Raw genomic sequence first — 18,568 nt, forward strand, 5'->3', positions numbered from 1 at the left:
CTCTAGTGTGTCACCAACATGGGTGCCACCATACCTATGCTTCCTCTTGTAAGCACTAGCAAGAGCAGAGATAACAACTAAGACAATGAAAAGGAAACATGTCTCTGGAAATTACTTGAACAAGAAGAGTTTTATTAGTGAACTCCAAGAAAGGTCATGAATAGTTAAAGGATCCAAGGGACAAATGAAGTAGAAAAATAGAAAGGAGTTAAAATTGGACAAAAGCCATGAAAAGGACCTGAAAGATATAAAGTGCGCACAAGTTCAGAGAGAAACACATATGTCCCACAACCACCAGCAGAAAAAGAACAAAAGAGTCTATACACATGCTTTTCAAGCCTAAGCAAATTTACCAGTTACTCCCATGAAGAAAGCTACATATCAAAGGACAAAATACGAAGAAATTTCTCTCTGAATCAAAACTATTACTCTATGTGTTAATTTCTAAGGAGATATTATACCTGTAGAAATACAGTCCCAAATCAACTGAAATAGCAATAAAAGACTTGGATTTGAAAAGAAATAGAATTCCCTGGTAAAATAAAAGGAACACTTCCAATTAAGTTCGACCTCTGGTTTTAAGAAATAGATTTTTTAAAACCTCTGGGATAAAAACCATGTTACTGAGAGGCATAATGTTCTGAAAGTTCAAGCACTTGCTAATGTTCCCTGTCAACTTACTTCAAAGAGGTGCTGTAAAGGATTGGACTGGAGTTTTTCTTCATAGCCATACAGTTGGAAGCCAGTTCCCAGAAGACCTATCACAATAATCAGTAAATGAAAAATTAAAAAATGAAACAGCAGAGGACAATCACAGCAGAGATCTGAAAAGATCAACTGTTCAGAATTATATATCCTGAGAACCAATGCAAAACACAGGCTATCACCTTTTGCTACCTCATAAACTGATGCAAAGCAAATTCAATATACGGTAGATCATGGAACTTAACTTCATGAAAACCAACAGATCATAGGCACAAAGGTAGGGTCTAGGATTAATTTTAATTTGTTTTGATAGTCCCAATGTCTTCCTAGCAGATACTAACAAAACAAGCATTTATTGAACAGCTGCTCTCTGAAAGGACATCATGATGCTTGACACTGGACACAGAATTTGTGAAAATAAACTCATGTGAAGTGTTTTTGAAAATTTTCTTAATAAACCTCGGGGGTTAAAGTTAGGAATGAATTTCGTGTTATATTAGTCCTTAAATAAATAACCGAAGGGGGAAAAAAAGACATAACTTGAAACATCCCTGACTAATTCTCCGATTCAGAGGGGACCAAACAAAAAAATTCTTTTATTTGGCTATATATTTGTCTTTAGTCAATTACATTTTTTCAGTCTTTGATTATAAAATCAGACTTCAGGGATGGTGACAATTTTAATCTACTTTTTTTTTTATTTACGAGAAATTGAGATTTTAAAACTAGTAATGAAATTTCCTAGTATGGACTGTGTATTTTTACACTCAAGATATTTTGCCAAAAAGATGGTGATTATTTCAGTTTGAATAGATGTACACAGCCTGGGGCCAAAACCAGAAATAGGTAGTTTTATTATTTTAAAAACAAATCTGTTTCTACAACAATCTATTACCAAGCTTCTGGTGTAAAAGGGCTGTTGCCGCTGGGTCTTGTTGTTGCCACACAAGGCTGAGCAGAAGAGGGGATGCTATTGAACACAGGAATACACAATACTCTACAGCTTATATAGGAACAAGGAGGAGGACTGAAATATGTACCAGCTCTATTTGCTTTCATGCAAGAGCAAATGTGAATATGATTCAGGGCCTTGGGAGCAGGGAATGGAAAGATGCCCAGAGTGCTCTAAAAAACAGAAATGGGAAAAGTGAAAGCCAGTTTCATTTAACATTCAATATAATATATTTTCCAAAACTAATTCTGAGCTTAGGAACTATATGCCAACTTTCAAAAGGGGACAACTGAAACAGCCAAAATGAAAACTCTTCAACAATCACGGAAGTGTTGATAGAGAATTAACCATAGTAGGCCTTTAGAGAAAAACTGCTATAATGAAATTCTGCAGCTAAAATGTAATGAATATCATAATCACATTATTTTCTAATGCCTGTGAAATGTCCACATTGGTCAAACTAATATAAAGTAGGTGCCATCTATTATATCTAGATTGTTAAACCTAGAGCCCAAACCTCTGACTAGCAGTTACTGTGAACTGAAAAAGGTGGATTTATACAATTCAATGCATGTTCTGATTCCTCCACAGTGAACAGTAAGGGCACTGTAACAGGTTCAAATTCTACGTTTTCTACTGTCTGAAAAAAGATTTCTGTAAGGTTACAATTAATAAGAAATAAATACTGAAAAAAAAATTCCTTCAAACGAACTGGTCTTTCTTTAGAAAACTATGATTTCATTTCAACAGATACAGAATATAATATCAGAGAATTTCTGATTTGGCAGTGCATATCTCACATTTTAGAGAAGCTTCAAAATATTATCTAACCTTTCTTTTGTATTAATATATAAAATACTTTCCAGAACAGAATTTCTCATTCCTATGTACCAAGCATTGTGGATACAAAAATAATTAAGTCACGGTTCATGCCTTCACATTTGGTCTAGCAGGGGAGAAAAGCACACAAATAAAACTCTGATAAAACACGGGCCTAACTGAATAGAGCTGGGTACTGGGAACACGAGCAGGTGGGCAAACGTGTGTCTGCGTCTTGTGGAATGCTTTGTAGAGATGACATTAGGTGGCAGGGTCTTAAAATACACATGGCAGTACCAAATCTTTTCAAAACTTGTATTTCAGATGTTACCAATCCTTCACCACCTTAAGAACTTCATCATTCATACCCAACCTATTCCACCTCGATTTCTGGCTTATATGAGCTAGGAACGGGTCCAAATAGTCATGATATTAGAGATCATTTGTGGCACTCAACTGTAGAGGTCTCTTCTCTCTTTCTGTTTGCTTTCTTTTCCTTTTGACCCTCCCCTGTACAATTAAAAGGAAGCTGAAGTATCCCACTTTGTTCTTTCTCTGGCTCACTGACCCATGGTGTAAGGAGAGACCATGCAGAGAGAGCTAGACATCACTAGATTTAAAATGGTAGGGCAGTGGTTTAGAAGTGTGTATTTAACCAAACTTACTGTATACTCACTTCTGCATTTAACTAATAAATATAAGCCACTTACCTTAAACATGGACTTGGAAAGTCTTGCTCTGAACGTATAAAACATTCTTCCCTAAACCTTATGTGGTGAGATCTACCCTAGTAAGTACAAAATAAGACTTCACACAGAAGGGACGTTAGAGAAAAAAAAAATAGGCAGGAGGCATTATTTCACCCAATGGAAGTTTTTCTATATTACATCCAGAGGATCAAGAGATGTGATAGTAAAATAAATTAAATCTTACAATGAAATGAAAAATAAAACCTCAAACATACTTACCAAATTGCATGCCCCAATCTCCAAGATAATTTATTCTCGTTACTTGATGTCCTAAAGCTTCTTTGAGATTTGCTATAAAATTTCCTAGTAATCAATAAAATATATAGTTTCTCATTCTTGTTATCAGCTTTGACATAAGAACCATGTGCTTTCCTTATTATAAAAGCATAACACAAAATTCTTTTCTACAAAGTTCACCAACTCAGTCTATTTACTAGAACATTCATCATAATATTTTCATCTATGTTATAGAAAGGGAGCAAGGAATTACTTTAGGGGTAGCTATTCCCAAGACTCTCACAATTTTCACAAGAACAGAATTTTAATCAATACTGATAGGAGGTCGGAACATAGGTTCAACTAATTGCTATTCTGAGTCAATTTAAAGGACAGAAAAGAAAAAAAAACCTCAGTAATTAACAAGAAATATATAATTTGGCATGACCTAACGAATATGTGCCACACTGCTTTTTTCCTAAATAGCTCATTCTGCCTCCTTTCAATCACTGAAGTCCACCATCTGCATGTATGTTCCCCAAACAAACAGCCTGCAGTCTTCACCTACTTGTGCTACCTGTGATGGTCTGATGGTCAATATCCATTTCACTCTTTTTCCAGTGTACCCTCACATACTGCAGAGGCTGGAAACCTAAAAATTACATTGCCTATAATCTCTTGCAGTTAGGGTTCCAGAAATGATTTAAGTTCAGGCAACCAGATTTGCTTTACACTGGTTTAGAAGGTGCAAATGAGGTGGAAGTGAAGCCAGTTCTGTTTTTTTCTGACCAGTATGCTTGTGAGGGATTTTGTTTTTATTTTTGTTGTACCACTAATAGAGGACTGGTGTCCTGTCACAACCTCAAAGACTATTGCAAAAAAGGGTATGGAGAAGCTTCTTTTGCTAGTATAAATTCCAGAAAGCATGGCAGCAGCAATATGGCCTTGGAGCAGTGAATTCCTGATTGTAGAAGAGGCAGTAGCTCCTTTGATGGCCACACTATCATGGTGAAGTTTTGGGAGTCATTTAAGTCAGCTTAAATTCTTTTAACACAATGCTAAATCCATAGCTAAAAGTGCAAATAAATCCTGGCCAATCCAGGCTTAAATTACTTTATTTGGCTTAAATTACTGCAGCTAGTTTCTTTTCCAGCTCCCCTGGGAAGACTGAGTATCTTTGTTTAGTACAAAGTATATATAAGCAAATAAAAAAAATGGGGTGCAGAGTTACTATTTTCCCCACATAACTATCTCCATTTTTGTATCTGCTGGTTCTTCTCTATATGCAACACATTTTCATGAGTGAAAATAATAATGTACATACTAGTTAAAATTAGTCTCTGATCTGTTTTTTGTTTTTTTGGAGGGGAGTACATGGTCCAGGTGATCTTTCTGTTTTAAAACAAATTTCTTTATCCTATTTCTAAACCAATTTTTCTTTTCTTTTTCCCCAGGCAATAGTCAATTAGCATAAGGCTCACACCAATTTGAAGGCTTTTTTCCCCTTATTTTGTTATTAAGTATTAAACCATCAGACTGTATTAACAAATGCTTCCCCTCAAAGGCATGTTCACTATTTTCTTGTGAAACAAATATCACTTACCTATGATGGTAGAACGCAAATGTCCAACATGAAATTTTTTGGCAATATTAGGTGAACTGCAACAAATTGCAAGAGTTATTTTTCTGTTCTAAGAACAAGAGTCCTAAAAATGAACTAGGTCACGCCTCCACAGATTAACATAATTCAGGACTAAGGCCTTTGGTAATTTAGGGCAAAGATAAATTAGAACTCAGAAAGATTTATCTTTAGTGAAACTGATCCTGTGAATCATGGGGTAATACTAAATACAGAAGTGGCACACTTATAAAGCAGATATATATAAGGATTGATAAAAAGGAGAAGAAATTCAGATATATTGTTTTGACACAAACAATGTAGATAATTTATCATTACAAATTATTTAGCTGGCACCTCAGCTGGGAGCCAGTCAAATATCTCTCTCCACATTCTCTCCAGTAGTATAGGCAGACTCTTTACAAAGATAGTCAGGATTCCAAGATAGTGGAAGCACCTTATCATAGAATAAGCACAGCATCATTTCTGTCACATTCTGCTGATCAAAGCAGGTCACAAGACCAGCCCAGATTCAAGAGGAGAAAAAAGAGACTACATCTCTTAATGGCAAGAATGTCAAAGGATTTGTGGTCATCTGCAATTGTTTTTATTCATGCCTTCATTTGAGTTGATGGAGATACCATTTTCTTTTCTCTGGAGGCACTTCAGTGCCATATTATGCTTATGCTCCTTTTTATTACTTTATCAGTAGGAAGTAAAGGAAAATCAATATGTAGGCAGTATAGTACCTGTTATTGTGCATTTATTCTTGAAATAATTCCACAGTACATTTTTGAAATCTGAAAAGTTGTTACCATTGCTTACTCTTAACAACTTTTTCCTAATTTTCACTTCAGCTTCACCATACCTCCTCCCACCAGCTCTTCCCAAAACCTCATTCCTCCTTATTCATTGATTCTCCAGCTTTTCTCCCACGTAAGTTGTTGTTTCCCATATAATGCTCCTTTTTGTTTATGCTTATAAAAAATGTCTAAAAATAGCCTGTTCTGTTTGAGTTCTATTCTATAGTCTTTTTGTATGGCAGTTTATTTGCTTATGAATTTTCCTTTTTAAATTTTTTTCTAAAACAATAAAAGTCTGGAACTTAAATGAGCATTTGAATGCTTAATCATCTCTTTTTGTTGTTGTCTTAGCTCATTTGTAAAATAAAGATGAGCTTAGCATATTAAGTACTAAACAATACAGGTTGACATTTGCCAATCCCTGTATAAATTTTGCAGTAGCACATTATGCAAGAAGAAAGAACTGAACCAGCAGCCAACTTTCTTTGAGGTATAGTCTTAGGGTAGTTTGTCTCTGGTGTGAGGATGACTGCATGAAATTCTTCTCCTCTCTTTGATGCCACAAAGGTTGAAACCCAATTTTAAACATCATGAGTGGGGTATACTGATAGTATAAGATTCATTCATAATATCTGTCTGTTCCAAAGGAGGATTAGTTTATTCATAACAGATGAGTTTGAGTCTTAGAGAAATTGCCTTTTCTAAAGACACAAGTGAGTGGCAGAGACAATACAAATGAAATACCATAAATCCACTCTTTGATTATCCAGGTGCTAATCATAACTGATTTAACAAATTATCATAAATTGCAATAATGAGTTAGCTAACCTGAGATCCTATTTCCCATATCATTTTTTAAAAATCCTGCGCAAATTCCTTCTAAGTAGAAAAACAAAAGTTCATCAAGTGTTTCCTCAGATTTAGGAAGGCAAACACAATATCACTAATACTGTTCTGGAATTGTTAATCAATCAGCTGTAAGTGTTAGTTTCTAATGTTCTCTATTTTTTTGTTAGCTAAACATAATCTAAATATTAGTTGTATTAACAGCACATTTTAAAGTTATTATGAAGCCTACTTAGAAGCCTATTAAAACCTCAAGTTATTTTTCTGGTAATTAAAAAATACATATCATGAACTATTTGTTCTCTAGTAATCAAATTACTTACATTTTTAATATTTAATTCTTTTTAGATTAAATTTGCTTTAAGAGGCGACTAAAATTAAGAACTAGTTCCTCCAAAAAATTAATTCTTAGATACCTAATCTTGAAAAGAAAAGACAAGGGTGGGCCATGGTGGTTCAGCAGGCAGAATGCTTACCTGCCATGCCAGAGGACCCGGGTTCGATTCCCGGTACCTGCCCATGTAAAAAAAAAAAAAAAGAAAGAAAAAACAAAATACCTAAGTACCCACTAGATTTTTCTGGATTGGAATTCACATTTTTCTGGATTGGAATTCACATTTCATTCACAATTTAACCACTGTGATTTTAAGAAAATAGAGTTTCACTTTTCAGTTTTTCCATGTGTAATTTAGAGAGGCCTCAGATGATAATAAAACACTCACCTGCCCAGTCTACTTGATTAACCAAGAAATAAAATGAGTAGGAACTCACCTGAATTCAACCACTACCTTCTCTTGAGGAAGACCAGAGAAAAGTTCACTTTTTAATCCATAATTTGAACCATCTTCAATTACTTGTTGTAGCACTGTCTGAAAAAGTAAAAGATAAGGGAATTGTTAGAAAAAAATTTGCAATTTTCTTAATTACACTGTTACTGGGAATTAAATGTGGCTGATTTGCTCATTCTAATTTATGGAATTAAGAATTTCCTATCAGTAGCAGCAGCACCACCTCTTTCACCACCTTCTATTGCTAACACTATTCAGAGCCATAATAACACAAACGAACATCTATGGAGCTCTGTGCCCTTTAATACATCCATCCTATCTATTCATCCTTATAATAGTCAATGATGTAGACATTTTATGGGTGAGGAAACTGAAGCCTAGAAAGGTTAATTAACTGCTAAAAGTCTCAGAGCAAACAATAACAAAACTGAAGCAGCATCTAACATTTACTGAACACATACTATGTGCCAGGCACTTTTCTAAGCATTTTATATGTATTAGATCATTTAATCCTCACAACAACCCTAGAAATGAGTACTCTTTTCAAATGAGGAAATAGAAGTATAGATATGTTAAGTAGCTTTCCCAAGGTCACACTGCTTCTAAGCCATGAAGCAAAGTCTTTTCTTACTTCACAGCTCACACTTTATACTTCATGATGCTGCTTCTTCTGTCATTCTAAAATCATAACCAATTACAGAAATGAATAAAAAACTATGATTCAAATCCGTATTAGTTACTTAAGTACAAAACAAGGATAGTTCACAGAAACTTACACAACATATTTCAAGTTAATTTCTACTTATAAACCCAGAACTATTATTCAGTTCACAAAATTCACACTTCATTTTGCTAATGGCAAAGATGTAATTTTTCTAGTGTACTCTTGATAATACCATGATAAACTTTTATTTTCTCAGAGTGGTTTTGTTTCACATGCTAAATTTTAAGCCCTAAATGTATAGTTTATAATGTGAAGAATGAAAAAACTACATTGAGACGTCATTAAATAGGACAGGCAGTGTAGGTAGCAGCAAGAAGTAAAACAATAAATATAACTCACATTAAGACAAATCTACAGAATACTAGGTTCGAGACTGGTGCATCTATATATTACCCTTAAGTCTCACAATTTTCTAAGGTGGGTAATATTTCTCATTTAATAGACGTGAAAACTGAGGTTCAGAAACAGTATTTGGACTACTGGGCCAAGATGGCGGCTTAGCAATGTGCGCGTTTTAGTTCGTCCTCCAGAACAACTAGTAAATAACCAGAATCAATACAGAACAGCTCCTGGGGCCACGTCAGTGACCAGACACACAGCGTACCCCAGTCTGGACGAGCTAGACAGGCTGAGAGCCCCCCCAGAACCGTGAATTCCTCAAGCTGTGGCGGAGGGCGCCCCTCCCCCACGGCTGCTTCCCAGAGGGGAAAGGAGACAGACTTAACCAGCAGCAGGGCCTGAGCCCAATCAAACACCAATTGTGGAATTAATCAACAAATTCTGACTGCCAAAAATAGGCCCCCAGCTCAGGTAAACCTGGTCAAAGCAGAGGTCACTCAGTTTTGCTCTAGTGCCAAGGGGGCAGGGCTGATGGAAAAAGGAAAAAAAGAGAAAGAAAAAGAGGTTTTTGTGGCTGTGTTTCTACAAAGGCTTGACTGCCTTTGGATACAGCGGCAGAGCTCCTCAGGCTGCAACTACCCTGGGCATAGGCAGAAACAAACTCGTTTTGAGGGCTTGTCTGGAACCTGTGCCTGTCCCAGGGGAGGGGTGAAGCCTAACTCAGGTGGAATCCCTCTCTCAAGGAATTCAGACACCAGGGCTTGGTAATTTGAAGCTATTAAAACCAGCCTACAACCTCTCCTCTGTCTCCACCATGCCCCCAGCCAAAGTTAAAGGTACCGCACCATCTTATGCTGGTGGGACCTACAGGCAGACAAGCACCACATACTGGGCAGGATAAGAAAAACAGAGCCCAGAGACTTCACAGGAAAGTCTGTCAACCTGCTGGGTCTCACCCTCGGGGAAAACTGACGCAGGTGAATCTTTCCTCCTGTGAGGAGGCCAGTTTAGTCTGGGAAAATCCAGCTGGGGTCTATAATACCTATGTAGACCCTCCTCAGGGTGGGGGGAAAAAGGCACCATACAAGTAGGGCAAGAAACAAGAAAACAAGAACAGAAAAAGTCTCCTATGTTAAACAAAACCTAAGCTAGAGGTCCAGAAAAAGCTGAACTGAATGGCAAAAAACAAATAGACAACAAATTCATCCAGCAAGAAAACCCTAGGTAAAAGAAGTGGAAGGAATCTCCAGAATAAACCAATTAAGGTAATTAAATGCCTAGACACCAGCAAAAAATAACAAATCACACTAGGAAAATTGAAGATATGGCCCAGTCAAAGGCACAAACCAACAATTCAAATGACATACAGGAGCTGAAACAATTAATTCAGAATATACGAACAGACGGAAAACCTCATCAAAAACCAAATCAATGAATTGAGGGAGGATACAAAGAAGGCAAGGAATGAACAAAAAGAAGAAATCGAACGTCTGAAAGAACAAATCACAGAACTTATGGGAATGAAAGGCATGGTAGAAGAGATGAAAAAAACAATGGAAACTGACAATGGTAGATTTCAAGAGACAGAACATACGATTTTTGAACTGGAGGATGGAAAATCTGAAATCCGGCAAGAAAAAGAAAATATAGGGGAAAAAATGGAAAAATATGAGCAGGGACTCAGGGTATTGAAGGACAATATGAAGCTCACAAATATACGTGTTGTGGGTGTCCCAGAAGGAGAAGAGAAGGGAAAAGGAGGAGAAAAACTAATGGAGGAAATTATCACTGAAAATTTCCCAACTCTTATGAAGGACTTAAAATTACAGATCCAAGAAGTACAGCGTACCCCAAAGAGAATAGGTCCAAATAGATGTACTCCCAGACACTTACTAATCAGAATGTCAGAGGTCAAAGAGAAAGAGAGAATCTTGAAAGCAGCAAGAGAAAAGCAATCAATCACATACAAGGGAAGCCCAATAAGACTATGCATAGATTTCTCAACAGAAACCATGGAGGCAAGAAGACATTGGGATGATATATTTAAATTATTAAAAGGGAAAAACTGCCAACCAAGAATTCTATATCCAGCAAAATTGTCCTTCAAAAATGAGGGAGAAATTAAAATATTTCAGACAAAAAAATCACTGAGAGAATTCGTGACCAAGAGACAAGCTCTGCAAGAAATACTAAAGGGAGCACTAGAGACAGATACAAAGGCAAAAGAGAGAGGTGTAGAGAAGAGTGTAGAAAGGAAGACCATGAGTAAAGGTAAAAAGAAGGAAAATTAGAAGGACATATAAAAGCCAAAAGGCAAAAAGCCCGGGCAGTAAGAACACTGATGTTGATGGATTAAGCTTCCCAATCGGGGGACATGGACTGGTAGAATGGATTAGGGAACGGGACCCATCTATATACTGTCTCTAAAGGACATGAGGGCAAGGACACAAACAGACATGTGCACACCAAAGTTTATAGCAGCATATTTACAATTACCAAGAGACGGAAACAGCCAAAATGTCCATCAACAGACGGGTGGCTAAACAAGCTGTGGTATATACATACGATGGAATATTATGCAGCTGTAAGACAGAATACAGTTATGAAGTATGTAACAACATGGATGGACCTTACGGACATTATGCTGAGTGAGATCAGCCAGAAACAAAAGGACAAATACTGTATGATCTCACTGATATGAACTGACATTAGTGAATAAACTTGGAGAATTTCGTTGGTAACAGAGACCATCAGGAGATAGAAATAGGGCAAGATATTGGGTAACTGGAGCTGAAGGGATACAGATTGTGCAACAGGACTGAATGTAAAAACTCAGAAATGGACAGCACAATGCTAACTAACTGTAATACAATTATGTTAAAACACTGAAGGAAGCTGAATGTGAGAATGATAGAGGGAGGAGGGCTGGGGGCACAAATGAAATCAGAAAGAAAGATAGATGACAAAGATTGAGATGGTATAATCTAGGATTGCCTACAGTATATAATGACAGTGACTAAATGTACAAATTTAAAAAATGTTTTTGCATGAGGAAGAACAAAGGGATGTCATTACTGCAGGGTGCTGAAAATAGATGGTAATTAATATTTTAAAATCTCAACTTGTGTGAGACTAAAGCAAAAAATGTTTATTTGGTACAAAATTTATATTTTGACTAGTGCATTTCCTAACATAACTTATGTAGATAGTTTAATTGAACACCATAAATACTTGGAATCTCAGGTAGTACATGAGATTTTGTTGGTTTGTACAGAGTGATGCTCCAATGAATCCCAGAGTGATTTGATCAGTGAGTGGAAAAGTATTTGCAAAGTCCCCTTTGGGGAATGGTGAGAATGGGGGAAAATTCAACTTCCCCAAGTTCAATTCTTGATATTCTCACAAGCAGTGTGGACAACCAAAGCTATAGGCTGAGCCCCCAGTCTTGGGGTTTGTTCATATGAAACTTAACCCCACAAAGGATAGGTCAAGCCTACTCAAAATTAGGCCTAAGAGTCACCCCCAAGAGAACCTCTTTTGTTGCTCAGATGTGGCCTCTCTCTCCAGCCAACACAACAAGCAAACTCACCACCCTCCCCCAGTCTACGTGGGATATGACTCCCAGCGGTGTGGACCTTCCTGGCAACGTGGGACAGAAATCCGAGAATGAACTCAGATTCAACATCAAGCGATTGAGAAAAACCCAAGAATGAGCTTAGACCCACCATCAAGGGATTGAGAAAATCCTTTCGACCAAAAGGGGGGGAAGAGTGAAATGAGACAAAGTGTCAATGGCTAAGAGATTCCAAACAGAGTCGAGAGGTTATTATTATGCATTAAGTAGATATCACCTTGTTATCTAAGAGGAAATGGAGAGGCTGGAGGGAACTGCCTGAAAATGTAGAGCTGTGTTCTAGTAGCTATGTTTTTTGATGATGATTGTATAATGGTGTAGCTTTCACAGTGTGACTATGTGATTGTGAAAACCTTGCGTCTTATGTTCCTTTTATCTACCTTGTCAACAGATGAGCAGAACCTATGGAATAAAAACAAATAATAGGGGGAACAAATGTTAAAACAAATTTAGTTTGAAATGCTAGTGATCAATTAAAGGGAGGAGTAAGGGGTATGGTGTGTGTGGCTTTTTTTCTGTTTTCGTTTTATTTTTTGTGTTGTCTTTTTGTATCTTTTTCTGAATCGATGCAAATGATCAGGATGATGAATCTGCAGCTATGTGATGATATTTGTGAATTACTGATTATATATGTAGAATGTAACGATCACATATTGGGAATGTTTGTGTTTCTTTCTGTATTTTTTTTTAATTAATAAAAACATTAAAAAAAAAAAAAGAAACCAGTATTTGCCCAAGGTTATAGAGAAAACATTCTCTTCATTAATACTGGGCTTTAGGAGACAGAGAAAGGATTAATACAACACATAAATGTTAACTAGAATAGTATCTAGACTATACTAGGTGCCCAATAAAGGGGCCCAAGAGGATGAGTGACAAGAAGACTCTAAACGAGGAGGTAAACAATGAGAAGGAATTCAGATTATTCTAAAATTAGGGTTCCTATCTCCATCACCACCATCACCACCTTTTATTAATTTTTAATTCTGAAATACTCCCAAACTTACAGGACAGTTATAAAAATAATGCAAACCCCATATAGCAAACTCTAACATACTCCTATCACCCCCAGATACTCAGATTTACCAATTTCAACACTTCGCAACATTTGCCAAATCATCCTACCCACCTATCTATCTATGTGTCAACAATCAATTTCATGAGCCCCTGAGCAAAGGTTGTATATATCATGCTGACTAAAGTCAGTGATTCTACATCATTTTTAAAAGTTCATCAATTTATGGCCTGACTTTTACTTTATAAGCACACTACCTTCACTTTCTCTTTTTAATAAACAAATTGATTTTCTAAAGGGAATATTGTACTATCCAAAAAAATTAACACATTAGAAGTGCTCGTTATTTCTGCAATAAATATGTAACTACTAAATGAAGTAAATTTAATCAATGTCCTACCAAAAGTCAACACAGGTGCTACCTGGTACACATAATACAGCTTGGAAAATAACAACACAGGAAGAAGCTAAAACTCTTAATGCAGAACATATAAGGCCCACTACCTTTGAGAATGATCCATGTAAAAACATTCAAGTCACTATTAGTGATCCAAACTTGAGCTCTTAACTGCCAGTGCTAATAATTTGCTTGCAGTGCATGAACAGATAAGACAAAGTTTGCACAAGTGTAGGCAATGGCAATTCATAATTCTGTGTCTGATGAGTTAAGTTTTAGACATATATCACTGGCTACATCCCAATTTTGATAACTTTAAAAGAGGAAGATGAGGAGGAGAAAAGGGTACTGGGGGGAGGAGGAGGACTAGGAGGAAGAATACTTTATGATGCTCCTGAAAAAGGTTGACTTTTTTTTTCTTGCTGTAACCGGAAAAATTCATTATATGAAATGACCACTAAGGCCTGGAAATAATGAAGCCAGAGTAGAAGAAATCAGACTTGAGCAAATAAGGTTATAAAAAATTATAACTTACAGAACAGACAGAATGAATCCTCCTTTTTCAGGTGCTCACTGTTCTAGGCTAAATCTTTTCTGTGACAATGGACAGGGCTGTGAGCAATCTGCCTGTTCCTTTAACAAAAATCAAACCAGGATTCAGATCCTTAAGGCTGCACTAAAGGGAGACTTGCCATCTAAGAAAGAGTAGCTGGACCTCAAAGTCCCAACTTATCCTTCCATCATCAACTGAGAATAATTTGGGATACCTTAATTAATGCGCTAGTGGGCATTTTTAAACCAGAGCACATTCTGTAGTTTGTTAATTTTAATAATGTATGAAAATTCATGGCCATTGTAATTTTAAATTATTAAGTAAAATATGCTTCACCACAAAATTTTCACAACCTATCCTTTGGTTTAGCTGGTTGTAAAGGCAAAACCATCTACCAGAGTTCATTTTCCCTTCTCTGGGAAAAAGAGAAAAAATGTTGCCACATTTCAGTGAGCTGCATCTCTACTTCCATAAAAACCGAGATGGAAATTGGAAGAAAGAGTCACTTATTTTAAAATGGTAAAGCAGGTTCAGTGGTCCTATAAACTAACACAAAATGGTATCAAGACCTAGAAGGGTGTAGACACTTTTTAAGCAAGCTCAAAACGATTGTACAACTTGTGGTTCTAGCTTACTTTTGGTTAACTAATTTACCCTGAAGAATGAAAAAGAGATAAAAGAAAAAGATCAAAGATCTACAGATAAGCATGAAGCTTATTCTTCAGAAGAATTATAGGCTGATGGACAAATGCCTATACTCTGTAATTTCTTGGCAAGAAATGCTACATACTACAAATTTGGTTTCACACTTATTTTCTAGCATTTACTATGCCCAACCAACACAAATACAACATGCATTTTTTTTTTAAAAAGCCCAAAGCATGGATTGTTTTCAAATCTGAAGTTCAACTGAGGTGAAACTTCCAACAAAAGGTTTCATTACAGTGTCTATCAAACAGTTACCCCCCTCCAACCATCAATGCCACCCCTCCACTCCATCCCCAACCCCAAGGTCTCATTTAAGTGAGACTCAATTCCCCCCAAGCACTCCAGGACATCTTGTTTTCTCTTCGAAATTCCTTATGCTAATTTTATCAAATGCTTTTTTTTTTGGTTATTTTATTTACTTTTCTAATTGCTTTTTCTTTATTATTTACGTTTTATTAAAATAAGGAGATGCCTTTTACTTTATTCTGTAAAATCTTATGTTTTCAATAGAATAGAGGCTATAAGAGAGCAGAAACAATTTCTGATAAGGTTCTTGTATTCAATACAGAGCTTGTTTATTCATTCAATAGTTATCTAGCACTTACTACAGGTCAAACAACGTGCTAGGAACTGGGGATCCAATGGTGAAAGACACTATAAATCCTCATAGAAATTAGAGTTTAAAGGAAAACAGGAATTAATGAAATGTTTTAAAATGCAAAATAGTAACTATAATAATTTCTGCACAGGAGGGCTGAGCCAGTTTGAAGTTATTATGTACCCCAGAAAAGCAATGTCCTTTAAATCTCATTCAATATTGCCGGGTGGTATCTTTTTTATTCTTTCCATGGAGATGTGACCCACTCAACTGGGTGGTAACTTTTGATTAGATAGTTTCCCTGCAGATACATCTCCACCCATTTAAGGTAGGGTTAGTTACTGGAGCTCTTTAAGAGGGAACCATTTTGGAAAAAGCTTTAGAACTGACAGAGCCCACAGAGCCAACAGAGCCCACAAAGTCAGAGAGTTTTGGAGATTCAGAAGGAAAATGCCCCCAGCAAAGACTTAGGAAATGAAGAAAGAAAACTTGCAGACTTTCCCATGTGCCCTCCTCCCAACTGAGAGAGAAACCCTGAACTTCATCGACCTTCTTGAGTCCAAGGTATCTTTATCTGGATGTCTTAATTTGGACATTTTCACAGCCTTAGAATTATAAATTGCAGCTTAATAAATTTCCTTTTTTAAAAACCATTCTGTTTCTGGTATACTGCATTTCAGCAGCTATGAGAGCATATAAATAAGGGGGTCAGAGAGCTGCTGCTAAGGAAATATTGAGATCTGAAGGATAAATGGGAGTTAACTTAGGATGGAACTCTAGGCAGTGGGATCAGCATGTGTTAAGGTCTGAGACAGGAGAAGGCACAAAGAGTTCAAAAACTGGAGAAAAAGTTTCTGCCACCCAGGATAGGTATAAGTATCCTATCCTTTTATGTTTAATGGAGCTAGGCACCTTAGTTTCCTCAGCTTTGTGGGTCTTCACCTCTCTCTCAGAACACTGCACCCTGCCAGTGACTGCATGAGTCACAGTACAGACTGATCGCCCTTGTAAGAAAACCAATGGGCCATACCAGAATAAGAAAGATGCAGAAACCCCATACCCTCCCAGAAAAATCATTAGATATGATAGCCAGAGAATTCTGCTCCCATTATAGGCAGGGATAATGCCCACTCTGGCAGCAGGAAGCAGTTATAGAAGACTAAACTCCTTCTTTCAGCACCCCTTAAGATTAAAGGATATAATTCTCCGAGAGGGGAACGGGGAAGATTAGATAGGGAAGGAGGGAGGAGGAAGTGACCCTAAACCTGTAACAAAAAGCTCCTTTTGGTGCATGCACACGCAGTCCCCATACACCTAGTGCTCACTCAGGTCGGTACCTGAAAAGAAACCAAGGAGAAGTGGAGCTCATCAATCCCTTATCACATAGCCAGAGGGGAAAGGGGCCCTCTGAGTCCTTATAATGTAAGGTTCCCAACCTCAAACTGCTCTCCTCCTTTGGAGAATGCCCACACTTATTTTTGAGTGCGTACCTTTACTATGCATTCAAGTTTTGAGTTGTACACACTGGCTAGTCTTTGGATTCTTTGATGGTACACAATGACTAGTCTTCAAGTTTTTTCCTGTGGCTGCGTTTTCTGCAGGTGAGTCAAGAACCTTCATGGCATTAGCCCTTGGTCAGGGTCTAGACTACTCCAAGAATTTTCATGGCTCTCTAGCATTCAGCCGAGAGTTCTCCAGCATCGACCTTATAAAACTATTTGGTTATTAAACAAACAAACAAAAATGGAGGAAAACCATTGTCGCTAAAGTAGAAAGAGTAAATAAGAAAATAATGGCTAGAGCATAATTCACTCTTACCTTTGTTAATAGCTCTCTGTTTATTTTGAAATTTACAGTCCCTCGACAAGCACTGATTTCACTCACCACTCTATCACATTTTAGCTGAAAAGATAACAAATGAAGAAAATTATGAATGCTATAAAATAAGCCCAGTGAGATCTGCAGTTCTAACATTATAACAAACAGCTTACAAAGGCAGCAGGGGTGTCATTTCTCACATTCATTATATCTGGATCTGGACCTTGACTAGTCTCTTCATATCCATCATTCTATTTATATAAACCCATTTTCTTCTTTTTCTGACTACAATGTTATTCTGTATTCAAAGAGTATCCCTCTTCCTCCTTCTGTCACCTCAAATCCTCAGCCTAACGTGGAAGAGCTCATCACTCCATTGTCCACCCTACTTACTCTGACATGCAGTGAACACTTTTTATCTCTGATCTTTCATGAGAGCTACTGAACATGACATTATGTCAGGGTATAGACTGAAGCACCAACAGGTAATATGTTAATAGTTTAAATGCTTTGTCTTCCATGCACTTACCTTCATTTTTAACCTAGTAGATTTTCAAAAAACACCTGACATACATATGGAAATTGAGGAAATATCTATTGTCACTGAAAAGCCACTGGTCTTTATTTTTGAGAACTCACAAAAAATGGCAGAAAGGCACTAAATATTGCAATTGGGAATAATTCTACTCCTGGTATACTTCCTGATAAAAAGCTGGGGTGATTTTGTGAATAAATGAATACTTACTCAGCTACTAATGCACCTTAATCATACTCATTCATTTCTTGCCTTTTCCTATAACAGTGACTTACACTGCTCCAGTTCTTCAGAGTGCCCAGATACCTGCTGTGTGCCATATGTAACAAATAAACCTATGAAAAATTCCTATCCAATATCAGCCTTTTGTGATGGTATTACAGTAACAATTTAGATTTTGTCACTGTCTACAATCATTTCAATTCTTTTAGATGCCAAACCCATCAGAGAAATTAGAAATGAAAGAGGTTTATTAAATCTTCTAACCACCTCTTCTTTGCAATCATGGCTGTTTACATCTAATCATTTCTTTTCAAATTTTAATGCTCATCTTCACAGAAATTCATTTTTAAAACTACAACCCACTACTCAAATTTATCAAGTTTGTTCTACTAAATTCAGAAGTCCATCCAACTTCAATCTGTAAATTTAATTAACACTTCAGTTCTCCTATAAGTTCATTAAAAAACTGAACAATGTTAGCTCAAGAGGAATCCTTTATAACTAATTTGGAAAATCATTCTAACCTTAT

The 18,568-nt window shown here is 36.7% G+C and overlaps 1 protein-coding gene across 2 annotated transcripts in view; it reads right to left on the minus strand.

The window, feature by feature from the left end:
• Nucleotides 1–18,568, minus strand: part of RARS2 (arginyl-tRNA synthetase 2, mitochondrial) — a 77,927-nt gene that overhangs the window by 29,236 nt on the left and 30,123 nt on the right. The window contains exons 4-8 of one of the 2 annotated variants that reach the window (XM_077162386.1): nt 17,283–17,366; nt 7,480–7,577; nt 5,045–5,100; nt 3,445–3,528; nt 682–758 (exon numbers count right to left, since the gene is read on the minus strand). In XM_077162386.1, the coding sequence (XP_077018501.1) occupies nt 682–758; nt 3,445–3,528; nt 5,045–5,100; nt 7,480–7,577; nt 17,283–17,366 (399 nt within the window). The remainder of the gene's footprint in view (nt 1–681; nt 759–3,444; nt 3,529–5,044; nt 5,101–7,479; nt 7,578–17,282; nt 17,367–18,568) is intronic. The other variant, XM_077162387.1, reaches the window with a different exon arrangement.

This window comes from Tamandua tetradactyla, chromosome 5, assembly GCF_023851605.1.
Source record: "Tamandua tetradactyla isolate mTamTet1 chromosome 5, mTamTet1.pri, whole genome shotgun sequence".
NCBI classification, from domain to species: domain Eukaryota; kingdom Metazoa; phylum Chordata; class Mammalia; order Pilosa; family Myrmecophagidae; genus Tamandua; species Tamandua tetradactyla.